This window comes from Enoplosus armatus, chromosome 17 (assembly GCF_043641665.1).
Source record: "Enoplosus armatus isolate fEnoArm2 chromosome 17, fEnoArm2.hap1, whole genome shotgun sequence".
Lineage (NCBI taxonomy): Eukaryota > Metazoa > Chordata > Actinopteri > Centrarchiformes > Enoplosidae > Enoplosus > Enoplosus armatus.
Window position 1 is genome coordinate 18501998 of NC_092196.1, and position 13990 is coordinate 18515987.

Here is a 13990-nt window from a genome sequence, read left to right on the forward strand (position 1 = left end):
ACTTTTGTATCTGCTTTCTACTACAGTCTAAACTATGTCACTGTTGTTTTCCCACTGAAAACATCTGCACAGCTGTTGTCCTCAGGTCAGACTTTAAATGAATATAATGTTTTTCTCTGATCGCCAAATACGTCTATAATAGTTTTTCTTAAATGTTTTCCTATAAAGAAACATATTTACCGGAAGTACTCATGCTGTCACATCTGCCTTGACACTGGTGAGAATGTGCCGTGACAAAAAACAACAAAAACAGTATTATATTATAAATCTTTTTATCATCTCACAAAAGTGGACACAAAACAGAAAACCTAAAAATGTTCATAATGTAAATGCAACAGTACATACAAACTACTGCTGAGCACAAACCCCAAAGCCTATTTTTTTTTCTTTTTTTTTCTTTTCTTACACTTTATTTACCCCCTTGACCCTTGGCTTGTCTATCTTTGTTTGTTATTGCACAGTTTTACAATACAAATGAAAAAAGACGAGGTGCAGTGATGGGTACTAGACACCAGAAGCTGCAGCTTTAACAAGCTAAACTGATCTCCTGATAAAAATAAATCTTCATTGTACAGTTATTGTCAATACTTGTTATCTATTGTGATAACACTGATAAGTTGTAAATAGTATTATTGTAATATAACGGTTATATTACTAGTAACACGGTTAGCCATGACTAAATGTAGCGTTGCAGTTTCTCACTGTGTCCGCTGGAGGGCAGTGAACACTTACGATTCTGAATGCACTCAGTCAACCCTTAACTCCACCTGCTGTTTGTTTGATGACAAAGGGCTTTTTGTTAACACTGATTTTACAAACATGGCAACTGAATAATCTAACTGTGATCATTAGAGAACAATTAAGTGTGACATGATTGTGTTTTTAACTATCATTATGCATCATATTTTGTCAGCAGATCATATGTTTTGTGTGTCAGCTCTTCATTTGCAAAGCTGCCAAATACATGTAATGTAGTAAATTGTACAATATTGTCCTGAATTGTGGTAGAGTAGAAGTATAAAGTAGCAGACAATGGAAATACTCAAGTACACTACAAGTACCTCAAAACTGTACTTAAATTGTACAAAAGGGTTATATATAAATATAAATTAAAATAAGATTGAGACTTTACATATAAAACACATGATAACATTATAAAATATAATGTACTGGTACATTATATTTGGCAAAGACAGCACATGTTTAAAAACACTGAACAAAATCAGGAGAAATATGATCTTCAATAAAAGCACTAATATCTGACCGAAAATTAAAAAAAATAAGTTAAAAACACTTTCAGCACTCAGAACACGAAAAGGTACAACTTTCATCAATGTCACTTTTTTAAAATAAAGGCTAGTGGGGTGGGGTACTATTTATGTAAAAGCTGCACAGTGACATCCTTGTTCTACTCGTAGTTGTGATTTGTCCGACAACCCTTGAACGCATCGGGAGCAGATGAGAACCAATAGCATGCGACATCCTGCTGAAGAAGAAAAAACGTTCTGTTGAAAACCGAGACGTGAAGCGGAGCGGAGGGTAGAAACTCACCGGCACCGGGGCCACCGTCTACAACAAAGCCTCCGATAAAAGTGAATGAGAGAGCAAATATCAGCCTCCAGCAACTGAGTGAACAAGACTCTTCGTTTTCAGCCAGTGTGTCGCAGACAAGAAGCACAGATGGTGAGTGCTTTTTCTCGTCTGTTTGCACCGTGTGTGTGTCTGCAGCCTCCCCTCCCTCCGCTGCTCTCCTCTCTGCTTCTTTTTTTTTTTTTTGTCAGATGAGGTGAGGTGATGATGTCGGTCCACTCGCTAAAGGTTTAGCTAACCAGGAGCCGGGTTGTTGTACAAGCTGCAGGATGAGCGTTAGATGTAAATGCAGTATTTTTTTGTTTTGAATTTAAAGAGAATTTAAACATCCGCCGTCGTGTTCATGAAATGCTAGCAATGCGCCGTTTGTTTAATGGCTATTAGTTAGCTAGCTTGCTGGCTAATTAATATCAACCAACGAGGTGATTTAAACCCACAGAATAATACATTCAACGCACATTATCCCAGCTAATTTGAGTACCCATCTGTCTAACACATAATTCATTTAAATTCCCCTCCCTATCAGCCGATGACAGATTTGTAAATTGATATGTGGTTTTATATTGCGTGGCTTGATTTTATGTTTTTGTTTTGTTGGAGCAGCAGATACCAGCCCCAGCAGATGAATGTGGGGTTTTTTTTGTTTTGCAAATATGTGTTGTAACTGGCCTAATGTAGGCTCCAACCTGCTGAGTGTTACATAAAGGGCTGTAGTAAGACAAGTACGTACTGGCAGTGAAGTGGTCTGTAATAGGGATTTCCTGTGGTTGAACCCCATACAAATAAGCACATAAATAAAAGCAGAAAACAGTCCCATAGTGACGGAGGTTGGAAGTTTTCAGCACCCTCTGATCACAGGGTATTGCCTTATTGATCTCATTGAGCATGTTTACATTGACATTAGTATCCTGGTTTTGAGACGCTCTTATACGTGATCATAGCAGGATCCAGTATCATGTCTCTCAGCCACTAATTTCTGTACCAACAGAGAGTGATCAGAATCCAGGTCTTTATATACACAGTATGGGTTTCCGTGAGAGCACTATCAGAGCTAGCATACCCAGGTTTCTCAAAACCAAGATAAGGGTATATATGGTTTGAACTGGGATATTAGTGCGCATGCAACCACACTCTAAATGATCCTTTTTAAATGGAGACTATGTGGAATCAACTTATAAATGTCCCTGGACCCCATTTTGGGAACAGAAATGTCCGCTGCAGCTTATGAACTCACCTACAGCTGCTGAGATTGTCAGCTGAGTAATACCAAATGCATGAGTGACTGGATTAAACCTCTGTAAATCAGCATTAGATTAAAACTCTTCACCAGGTGGAAGAAAACTTGTGTTTCACTCTTGATACAAATTTCTTGCCAGTGTTTGTGTTGTTGAGCAGTTTTACAAACTGCTCTGTGGTCTGGTAAAACCACTTTTTATCCATCCTGGTCACCACATCACCACAACAGTCTGTCATTATAGCCCTGGCATATGGCGATGAGGCTTAAGTAAGTATATGGTCATTTTCATTTCCTGCCACCGTCAGTGGGCCGTCTGACTGTAATTTCAGTCAGATTTGACGGCACAGATTGACACCCTGCTCTGCTGGCTGATTTACGTCAGTCTTCTGGTGGATTTGAGAGGCTCTTGTTGCAATTCGACTTGTTTGTCCAAAAAAATATACAAATAATGTGGATTTAGACAAAGCATGTTGTACAAAGCTGCAGTGAGGACTAATAACATTTATTGTGTTTGACCATATGCTCTTCTGTCAAACAATAACCATTAACGGCACAAAAACCTGATTTGTTGGGCATGTCAGAAGTGCCATATGTTGGGAGGGGGGGTGTTTTCCTGCTGTCAGATGTGCAGAACAGTATTAAATGGGTCGCCAGCAGGTCCAGGCGATAGAGCTGCAGGCAGAAATGGTCAGCATAATAGTTTTAACTAGCTGCATACATGTCCCTTTCTTTCCCATTCCCAATCAGTTATTGTATTACATTTGGGGTTTACTTTGAAAATGAGAAATATATTCAGGGTGGTTGTGTGAACAAAGGAACATAAATCCTTTTTTCAGGCCTGGAAAAGGTGTAAATGTTTCTCAGTGTGATTTAATGTGTTTAAGTGGTTAATATTTTTATGGATGGCTAGATTTGTATTGCTTCCATGTTTTTGCAAATCAGTTGTGTGAAGAAGAAGCCATTGTTTTACAGTCACCAGACAAATGTCTAATTGCCAATTTGACACATATATGCATGCACCCCATAAGCCATTCAACTGTTCAGTAAAAAGGCATGAATCATTTTATTTTCTTCTCCTCTGGGGAATACAAATCTGACTTCAGACTGTAAACCTGTATTGAAGTTTTCTGGCTCAGACATTGAGGGCAAAGACTTAACACATTCCTTTCACTTTCATTTGTTTCATTTATTTCATTTTCCTGATATGGTTCACTGAAAATCAGTTCTCAGACAGATGATTTGTAGTAACAGTTCAGATGCACTTCCAATACGGCAACAAATTGGTGTCAGTAAGAGGGCAAAAGCCAATAATTATCTTTTTATTGCTCTCTTATTTATTGGCATTATGATTTCCTTAATCTTGTTTGGCGCAGTCCAAACTCCTCACCCATACCTGTCCAACAGCAGCTCTCTACCAATTAAAATGTTTGTGTTTCTCAGTATTAATTGTCTAAACAACAACAATGCACTCACATTGCTTTGCATCTCTGTGGCTTACAGCACTGATCTAATGTAGATTATCTGGTTTGAAAAGACCTCAGGGCAGACTGTTTAGGCACACGCTACATGTAGAGATTCCCACAGTATCATTAGTCAACAGTAGACCTCTGAGAAGTCATATTTCTAAGTCTGGTAATCTATTCACTTTAAATTAAATGATACACATTTATACTGTGTGTGTGTATATATATGTATGTATATATATATATATATATATATATATATATATATATATATATATATATACACACACACACACACACACACCACATAACTATATGGCATTCATTCCCCTTTTCCTTGGCCTTCATTGCTCCAGTCGACGGTGTCTCAGTCTGCAGTTAAGGAGCCTTCAGTGTGTGATGGAAATGATCTGTGATCACAGAGCAGATATTTGCATGTGAGCTTTTTTTGAAGACGGGATGGGGCATGTTATCCTGAATTCCAGACCTGGAGGAGAATCTGTTTGCGAAATGTTCCCCTCTTCTCCAGTCTGTGATAACATCTGATCAGTAGAAGCACTTGAGGCTGTTTCTTCTCTGCCCTCAGCGAGTTGCAGAAGGCGGCGGCCTCTCGCTATGTCAAGTCAACACAGGCTCCAGGTCTTCCACACATTCTTTCACGGGCCGTGGCTAGTTTTGTTCTTTGCAATTTTAAGAAGAAAACACTGCTGCTGCAGCATACCAGTACTCACCATTAGTTTTTATGAGCGTCACAGATTCAAACACCACTTGGTTAGGGGTCACTAGACAAAAATGAGAGATGTAATACATTTTTCTTTAAGAACAGACCTTGCATTTGGCTGTCTGACTTTGTTATTAGTGTCTGATGTTAATGTATTAATTTAAAATGGTCCAGGACTGTGTTTTAGATGGTAATAGACAGATCTCTGACATAAATGATCAGAGAACTTAAGTAGTTTTAATTGTGCCCTCAGGCAGCTTCTTCAAAGAAGTAACAAAAGGAAACACAGAGGGCTTTTCAGGACAGTCAGACAGACATTGCAGAGCAGAACTTAAAGTTCTGTGAGCAAAGTTGCTGACTACTAATTACAAGTGAAAAATCAGTATCTGAAAGGGCAGGCCGCCTCAGAAATGATTCGTGCATAGAGTGTTTTTTGTTTCCTTTTTTCTATTGAACTGCTGAAAAAGAACGCTTCTGAAATTCTACTTTTCTTCATGGTCTTTAAGTCATCTAGACCTACAATAATTATTTCCATTAATCAATTAGTGAGTCAACAGAAAAATATTTGGCAACATAGCCCCATATTCCTTAAAAGGTTTTAATGGACCTTTAACAGCTTCCCTTGACAGGAAGTGTCTGTCAGCTGACTTAAGAGACATAAAGAAATTCGATGCCCTGTTCCTTCAGACACAGAAAACTGCCCCGTCACTTTCTCGCATATCGAAAGCTCAAACAGGGAAGAGAAGTAGTGGCTGACCAAACGCCCCAACATGCTCCTAGATGTGATTACTCTGCAGACTGGTGTGGTGAACTGAAGGATCCGGCAGTTTCATCCTACTTGCATCAGTTCCCCAGCCAGTCAAGTGTCAAAACTTCATGTTCAGCAAATATGTACTTTTCCATCACAGAAAAGTTATTAACGGCATACCAATCTTGAGTTTGAGTTGTTTTGTTTTTTCTTCCTGGCATCTTGTCCACATAACTTGCTTTGTCTCTTCATGTTCATAGTTTGATTGATGGAAGATTGCTGTCAGAGGGAGCCTACATAACTTCCCTGAAGCAGCTGTTTTAGTTGTTGGATCAGTGCCATGGCTTGCAGGTCCAGAAAGTGCAATATACAGTAAGACGCTATCTGCAAGAAATATTAAACTTAATGATTTATGTTGCTAGTACTGGACTGGAAAATGTTTATGATTTAAGTCAAACTGCTTGACGGCTGATAGATTAGCTTATTAACACTGTTTCGTTGTGTTTGAAGGATGAGGTTCTTCATTTGTTCTGTTGTTTTCCAATCTGCTGTCCCAAATGATTAAACAATGATCACGTTCCTAAAAATAGGGGATGAGAGAGAGCGTGAGCCTTGTTTTAGATTAATGACATAAGACGTTTGTTAACATTGTGCCTGCCTTTCCTTATAGGGGTCTGTTGCAGTGAATTGTGCGCCTCAGTGTGTATTCAGTGATGATCCAAACGGGGGGGGGGGGGTTGGCTAATTGTGTTGTGTCCATCAGCACTAGGAAGAGAAAAAGAGCAGCTACTTCTTCCCATTTGAACTCTTTATGAACATATTGACCTTTCACCCTCGTAATGTTCTTTATAGTTGTTTTAAGTATTCTAAGTGGCTGTGATTTACGTCAGCTGATAGCCCTCGTAAACACTGAGATTGAGGGGGTCTGGTTTGTAGTTTTGGTGAAGGACTTGCTCACATTATTTTGAGGTTGCGTGCTTTCTAAACGACATCCTCATATTCTCTTCCTATTACATCTTTTCCTGATTTTGAGAGAATAAGGACAGACTTGGGGGTCATTTAACTCCCCTGTCACATGGGTGGTCTGTGGCCTCGGGAAAAAGTCGGTGGGATTTGTGACAGTTATGGTTTGAATACTTGTTTTTCAGAGGATCCTCAATACAAAAGGTTAAACCCAAACTCGTTATTCAGTGTGCAGATGAAGATGAACAGTATTACTGATTACTGATTAAAGGAATAGTTTGGAAATATACTTATTTGCTTTGATATTAGTTTAAAGAAATGATTGATAATTAGCAAACAATGACTCTGTCAAAGGGTAACAAAATCCACCTCTAAAGATCACTAAGTAGTAACTTATATTTAGTATTTTTTTAATACGAACAAAACCCGAAGGGTAAAAATGACGTTATGGTTGTACTGGGGCTGTAGCTTCATATTTACCTTTCAGAAATTGAGATTGGTATTGATCTTCTATTGATCATCGAACCCTCAGCAAGAAAGCGAGCAATCATATTTCCAAAATGTCAAACTATTCCTTTAAACAAATTAAAAGAGAAAAGGGGAACCTGACACTATCTTACCTAAAGCTCCTGGGTGGTTGCAACATGAACACAGAACCGCACACAGGCAGACATGTGCAGGTGTGATTAGAATTGAAGCAAGGACTCAGTGTACGAGGGATTGATGATGTGAGGTAAGAGTTGAACCTCCGAGCAAAGAAGATTTCACCACTTGTGTGAAAGTGGCCTTTGTTTGTTAAGATACAACTGCAGCTGGCTCTAGCTTCTCACACACTGGTGTGTCAAATTGCTTCACAGTTGAAACATTGTTGGGTATTGCAGAGCTAATTAATTACACTACAAACCTTCTTTATTTATGTTTACATTGAATACCTTGTTCTGTGTACCCCCCCCCACTTATCCCATGTCTCTTTTATTTGCCAGGAGGTCTCTTGAGCTAATTTGTGAGTTGTATGCATCTGAACCAGGATCATAATTCTCTTGTAGGTTATTCAATCTGCAGCTAAAGCATTCACACAGAACAAGAGGCCGTTAGCAGTCATTTATTGGGATGAAAGTCAGTTAGGTCTTTAGCCGTCCCTGTTGGGACTCTACAAGACAGAGGAAACCTGACGTGTCATAACAACTTCCTGCCACATTCGAGCTGTTTGTGGCAATTGAGACTTGTGTACATATAAGGCAAAAGAAGACAAGATGGCACAAGCTAATCTGAAGTCTTCAGGATGTCTGAGTATGTGTGTTTGGAATGCATGCCTACCCCCTAACATGGTAACTAATCTTGCTGCGTTGTTTTACCCCAAAAAACATTGGCAATTCTGTGCCTTCACTCAGATCAGTTTTCCTTTTTTGGCTACATTAATTTCATGATTTCATATGCACAAATGAAGCCCTTATTGACCTCTTTTTCCTGCAGTTTACAGTCTCCCACTGCAGAAAACCTTCTCTGCGACTGTACTGTGAGAACTTTATATATTCAAACCTGAGTTTTCAGTAGTGTTTAAATCATTTTGAGAAGATCAAAGTCGTGTTGTCTCAGCAGTTGTACAGCAGCCACAGGAAGTGGTCTAGCATGCAGTCTGCTAGATAACCAGCAAAGTGTGAGCTGTCTGCTAGCTAACAGCAACATATTAACTGGAAAAGAAGAAGGCACACAGTTGGGATGTGATTGCATCTACAGGAAGCTGCATGGCCTCACTGTTAATGAGCCAATCATTTCAAAAGCATGTCATCCGGTTATCATGAGTGCAGACAACACCCTTGCTGCACCTCCTACTCAGTTGTTTGGTGGTGCATTAAGGCAGAAGAGTCAAAAATAGTATGCAAATTACAACACTTAATGCTGTTGAGATTGTTTATCAAAGAGGGCCACTCATGTGACAACATGTATACCATGAGATAATATAAATGTGAGATATTGCCATACTGATTATACTGTGGTAGCCATGACTGTAATATCTGTGGTTGTATTCAGTTGGGAGCAATGTTGCACATCAGTGAGCAGGACCACTTTGTCAGCATGAATTGTGTCCTTAATGCACACTGACTTTTGTGCTGGTCATGGGAATGACGTCTTTTGAAGAGAGGATGACTGAACGCTAATCTTCAACTATTTTATTTCCTACATTTTGATCGTAATTGGTGTTTTTTCATGGCAAGTTAAACAAAACATACATCAACAATCTGTGACATCATCGAGTTAAAACTTGTTTACTTGTTTAAAACCGACACTCCCATCTATATATTCTGTCTATAATCAGTTTCTGCAACGTTTCTTCAAACCCACTTGCAGGTTTTGTAAGTGCAACATACTTTTAATCATTGGTCAGTTGCACAGCTTTAGATCTCAACTCACGTCAGCAGGTGAACATTTTTATGAGGAATCTGGACGCACACACTTTATTTCTATCACTGTGGTGGACTCTTGATTTGTTATTTTGCCTACAAAGCAGGAAATTTTAGAAAAGAGTTATAGACCTGCAAAAATGAAGATCAGCAGTTGCCTCTGATGCCAAAGAGTTCCTTCTCTTTGCAAATCTGGTAGCAGCCCCTGAACCCCCAACCCCCACCCACCCACCTCCACCACTTCCTCCAGCTCCAGCCAAACTGCCTTACATAACATGGTTTTAGCAAGTCTGCAGTGGACTTTTCCCCTACCTAAACAGAGGCTGCCCTTCTTCCCTGCACACTGGCTTTTCCATGGCAGTTACTCTGTACACGTCTGAATGTCTCTCTGTTTATTATCCGCTTGAACTACCTGTTAGCCCTGCTTAAAGATGTGGCCATGCTTGTTGCTGCCAGAGACCGGCTGCAATACTCGAGAGGGCAGATACAGTCATTACTACTGTGTAACTTCTTCCAGCTTGAGATCGTGCAAGCTTTTCTCTTTCTTCCTTCTGAGTGCCTAGGGGGAAGTCTTTCAATTCCTCATGTCATCATGAACGAACTGCAGGAAAATTTGGCGATCTATGTTCAATGGCTGCCAGAGTAAATCTACGACTGTGCACTCAGTTATAGGGTTGAATGAAAGAACTGCTTCATTACATGCATTGATTACAAAGTTGCAAAAACATTAAGTAATTTTAAAGATAAAGACTGGCAGAATAGGTGTCAGTCATGTGATTTCAGTGAGAAAACTCCTACCATTTGTAAGAGATTTCATGTGATGTTGCCCTGTGAAGTTTCTTAACTGGAAGGCTGGTTCTGGGCTGTTCTGCTATGTTGAGGGCAGCCCCATGCAGAGCGTCCCACAGCTCAGCTCACATGACCAGACAGAAGGCACCTGATCCTCTCCCAGGGGTGCAAAGAGACAGATGGAGCAAATAGAAAGAGGGGGAGAGAGAGAGATCAGATTGACTATTCTAACACACTGGTAAAGGTAATAAGAGGACAGTGAAAAATACATTGGTGTTTATCTTCCATTCTTGTAGACATCTTTATTTCTCCTAATATTTGCTGTTGCACTTCAGAGCATAACAGGTGTCTTTACACATATTTGAATACATTTGTTTAACTTTTAAGTTTGTTTTTCTTTGCTTATTCAGGACACCAGGAACGCCACTGAAGAGAAACCTGTCCAGCGATCTAAGGTAAATATGCATGGTCAGTCTTTGAGTCAGTCATCCCTCATTCATGGTTCTTCTGTGTGCGTTACTGTCGCCCCACTACACTTCCATCAGCCTTTGATCTCAGAGGAGAGCAACCGAAGTCTTCCCTGCTTTATGTGTCTTTTGTAAATGCTAGCTTTCACAATGCCTGTTTGTGTGTCTGGTAGTAAATTGGTATATTTATGCGCTCAGTCCTTCAGCTTTAAGACTCAAAAGGAAGTGTGTTCATCATGTGAGAAGACGGTCTACCCAATGGAGAGATTGGTTGCTAACAACCTGGTCTTCCATTCAACATGCTTCTGCTGCAAGCACTGCAATGCCAAACTCAGGTGACTATAGAAAGTTCACTGTTCCTGTGTGTTTACTTGACTTTCTTCTTCTCGTGACTCTTTTGGTTTGTTTATAACTGTTTCATTTCCCCCTTCCCGGCAGCCTTGGCACCTTCGCAGCTCTTCAAGGTGAATTTTACTGTAAACCCCACTTTCAGCAGCTGTTCAAAAGCAAAGGCAACTACGACGAGGGCTTTGGACGCAAACAGCACAAAGAGCTCTGGGCCTCCAAGGAGTCGGATAATATAACAAAGACGGCATAATCATGTCTGCCTGTGTCCCATCCCAACCCTGCCTCTTCCTCCTCCTCTTCCTCCTCCTAACACCTCCAATACATCACGATGAACACATGCCTCATATGCTGGGGCACTGTTAAGTCTCCCACGCGCTCACTCGCTTTTTAAATAACATCAGAACAGATACATGCACAAACAGTTAGAAAATAACGGGCCAATCATAGTCCATACCACTTAAAATTGATCTTGGGTTCGATTTTATGGATATCTGTATTTTCTTAATTTCATTTTCCAATTTCCTGTTTGGAATTGGTAGTTGATTGTGACCAAAACCCTTCTCTGGTATGGGGAGTGTAATAATAATCACATTTCTTTTTTTTATTCTTTTCAATAATTTGCACCCTTATTTTTTGTAAACTGTATGCTCAGGCAAACATATCAGAGGGGTTACAGAGCATCCATGTTTTGCAGTAGAGCATACACTCAGGTCAATTTCCACCGAGGATTTTAAGAAATATTGCAAAGTTTCACTCATTTAACAAAACCACACAAATCAAAATAATAGTCCTCAGTATTGCGACTTTGATGTCAGTTTGTCAGGTTTCATATATTTGAGGAACAAACAGGGTACAGAGTACTGTAAAATAACCGCGCACATCAGCAACAGCTCACCTCTCGTGTTTTCATTTTTGTGTTTAGTTTTATTGTTGTTGTTCGCTTCATCCCATAGTTTGTTCTTATTTTATCGACCACTTTGAGTCTTATCCTTGCATGTTGAGATGACTGGGTCTTAATAGCCTTATCTTATGACTGTATTGATCTTTTGTGTTGTGAATGATTTTATTAGTTTCACTGATAGCAAACCACTTTTGAAAGTTTTTAGAAGCACTTGAGTTTGGATTTGATTGATGTCATGGCATAAGTTGATCCTCTCTGAGCTTTTATGGTTGAAATTTTAATGTAATTCTCAGATTGTGTTTTGTATACTATCTGTACATAGAGCTGTAGTTTGTGATTAGTGAACATTCCCCACCATACTGTACGCTCGTCTTGCACATATGACCGCACACGATCACCAGACAAGATGTTGGGAAACTGAGGCCTCGTTCGCAAGCATCCCTCACTCAAACAAGAAAACGTTCGGTTAAATTCATTACTACATTTACGTTTCTGTGTCACAAATGAGGATGTTGATGGACCGAGCTTAGTCCTTGCAGGAAATAACAGTTTTGTTCCTCGTCATTTCACGCTTGTCAGTTGTTGGCGTCTTGTGGTGATTTTCCCCCTGCTGTATTTGAGTGTGTTCATATAACTGGACAGTTTTTATGGGGACGAAGACGGATCTAATCCTATAAGTGTCCTGAACGTCCATCATTATTTGCCCCCCCCCCACTCCCATCCAGTAAACGTGAACAGGTTTCCTTTTTAGATAAATGCCTTCCTGTTCTCATCTCCTGTCTTATTAGCTAAATACATCTTAGCACCTGGACCTATTTCTAAATATTGAACTTACAGTAGGTGTCTGAGGGAGGGTTTGTCACCTTATTAGTCCCCTAATGTGCTCCTGCATGCTGCATGCTAAACCTAGTGCAGAGCACCCCCTGCTGGGGAAAGTGTGACAGTAGTGTCTAGTGTGAGAGGAAGAAAAATAACTTTCCCATGAACTCAACGTAGCCTTTATTCAAAGTTTTGGAATACGTTGCCTCGGTCTGCAGTGCAGCTACTGCACTCCAGCCACTTTTTATCATATTTAATTCCAACACCTAAGATAAATTAACCCAGTTAGACAAGATTTCCACATCTATATTTCATTCTATAGAAAGAATGAGTCTAAAGCCATTCAAATATCTCATTTTAGAATATGTCTGAATACCGCTGAGACTTGACTGACACTTGAATGACACAAAGTACTTTTTGTGACTGAGGGTTTACTGTGAATTTGAGCATGCTGTGCAGAATGGAAAGCTATACTCAAAACTTTTTTTTTTTCAAAAGAGAAGCCTTAGAAATAAATATGACCTTATTGCTTTTTCAAACAAGACCTTTGAGTGCACAGATCTTTACAAAGAAATCTCCCGATCATGCCTTTTCAAAAACAGACCTGCTTATTATAGAGCCCCACTCTTTAACATAGGATTACTTCACTCAACCAGCAGCCATTTTTCCTATCTAACCACTTTTTATCCACATATTGTGTACAATAATTCTAATTCTACTGTGTGTGACAATGTATATTTTATAATTTCCTTTTTTCATTTGAAAATGGTCCTCTGGATCCCTGAGAATGCTTTAAAATCAAGCGTATTGTATCTAGAAATGCTGTCTTTGTCATTCTCTGTTAGCAGTTAGCCAAGGTACAACTGCAAAATCTGTGAATTACAACTTCTAAGTGTAACAGAGCAGACAAGGTACATTTTACACTGGTGCCAAGAGGCTCAGGTGAATGATTGCAGTGTAACGTTTTAAATGTTAGACCTGTGAGTCATTTCATTTTTGTGCTAAACTTGATGTGGACTTACTTTTCAATGCTGTTGTCATCGAGACATTTTAAATGTATGCATCTTTGAAAATGTATTCTGTATTACAGACTTGACCTGTGGATTGAGGTGGCCTTACAGCAAAAGGACGCTAGGACTGTGTATGCAGTCTTTCTCCTCTATTCTCCCTTCTCTCTGTTACTTAGTTGTGGTATGGAAGTGTCATATTTTAAAATGTAAGCAGCCCCTTTCTACGCCAATATACACAATCATTTTGTGCATTTTCTTTTGTTTTTAATTTTTTCTTTTTTTTTCTTTTTTTTTTTTTACATGCTTTTTGGAGAAAAAATAAAATGCTGGTGTTGATTTAATGCAGTGATTCTTGTGTGTTTATTGATGTAAAGATGGCTAAATACTTGAATTCCTGGGAGCAAAATGTTCTCAATGTATCAAAAGTAAAAGTACTCTTAATGCAGAATAGCCCCTTTCAAAATGTTATATTATTATATGATTACATTATATGTCTTGATGAATTAACGTGTAAGCATTTTGTTGCATCTGG

The 13990-nt window shown here is 39.3% G+C and overlaps 1 protein-coding gene across 1 annotated transcript; it reads left to right on the forward strand.

Moving 5' to 3' along the window:
• The first annotated feature begins 1546 nt into the window (after positions 1-1546).
• limd2 (LIM domain containing 2) lies at positions 1547-13799 on the forward strand. The gene is made up of 4 exons (XM_070923837.1): positions 1547-1683; positions 10324-10368; positions 10579-10715; positions 10819-13799. Exons 1-4 carry the CDS (start codon positions 1681-1683, stop codon positions 10976-10978), a joined length of 345 nt encoding a protein of 114 aa, XP_070779938.1. The 5' UTR covers positions 1547-1680; the 3' UTR covers positions 10979-13799.
• The last annotated feature ends 191 nt before the right edge of the window (positions 13800-13990 follow it).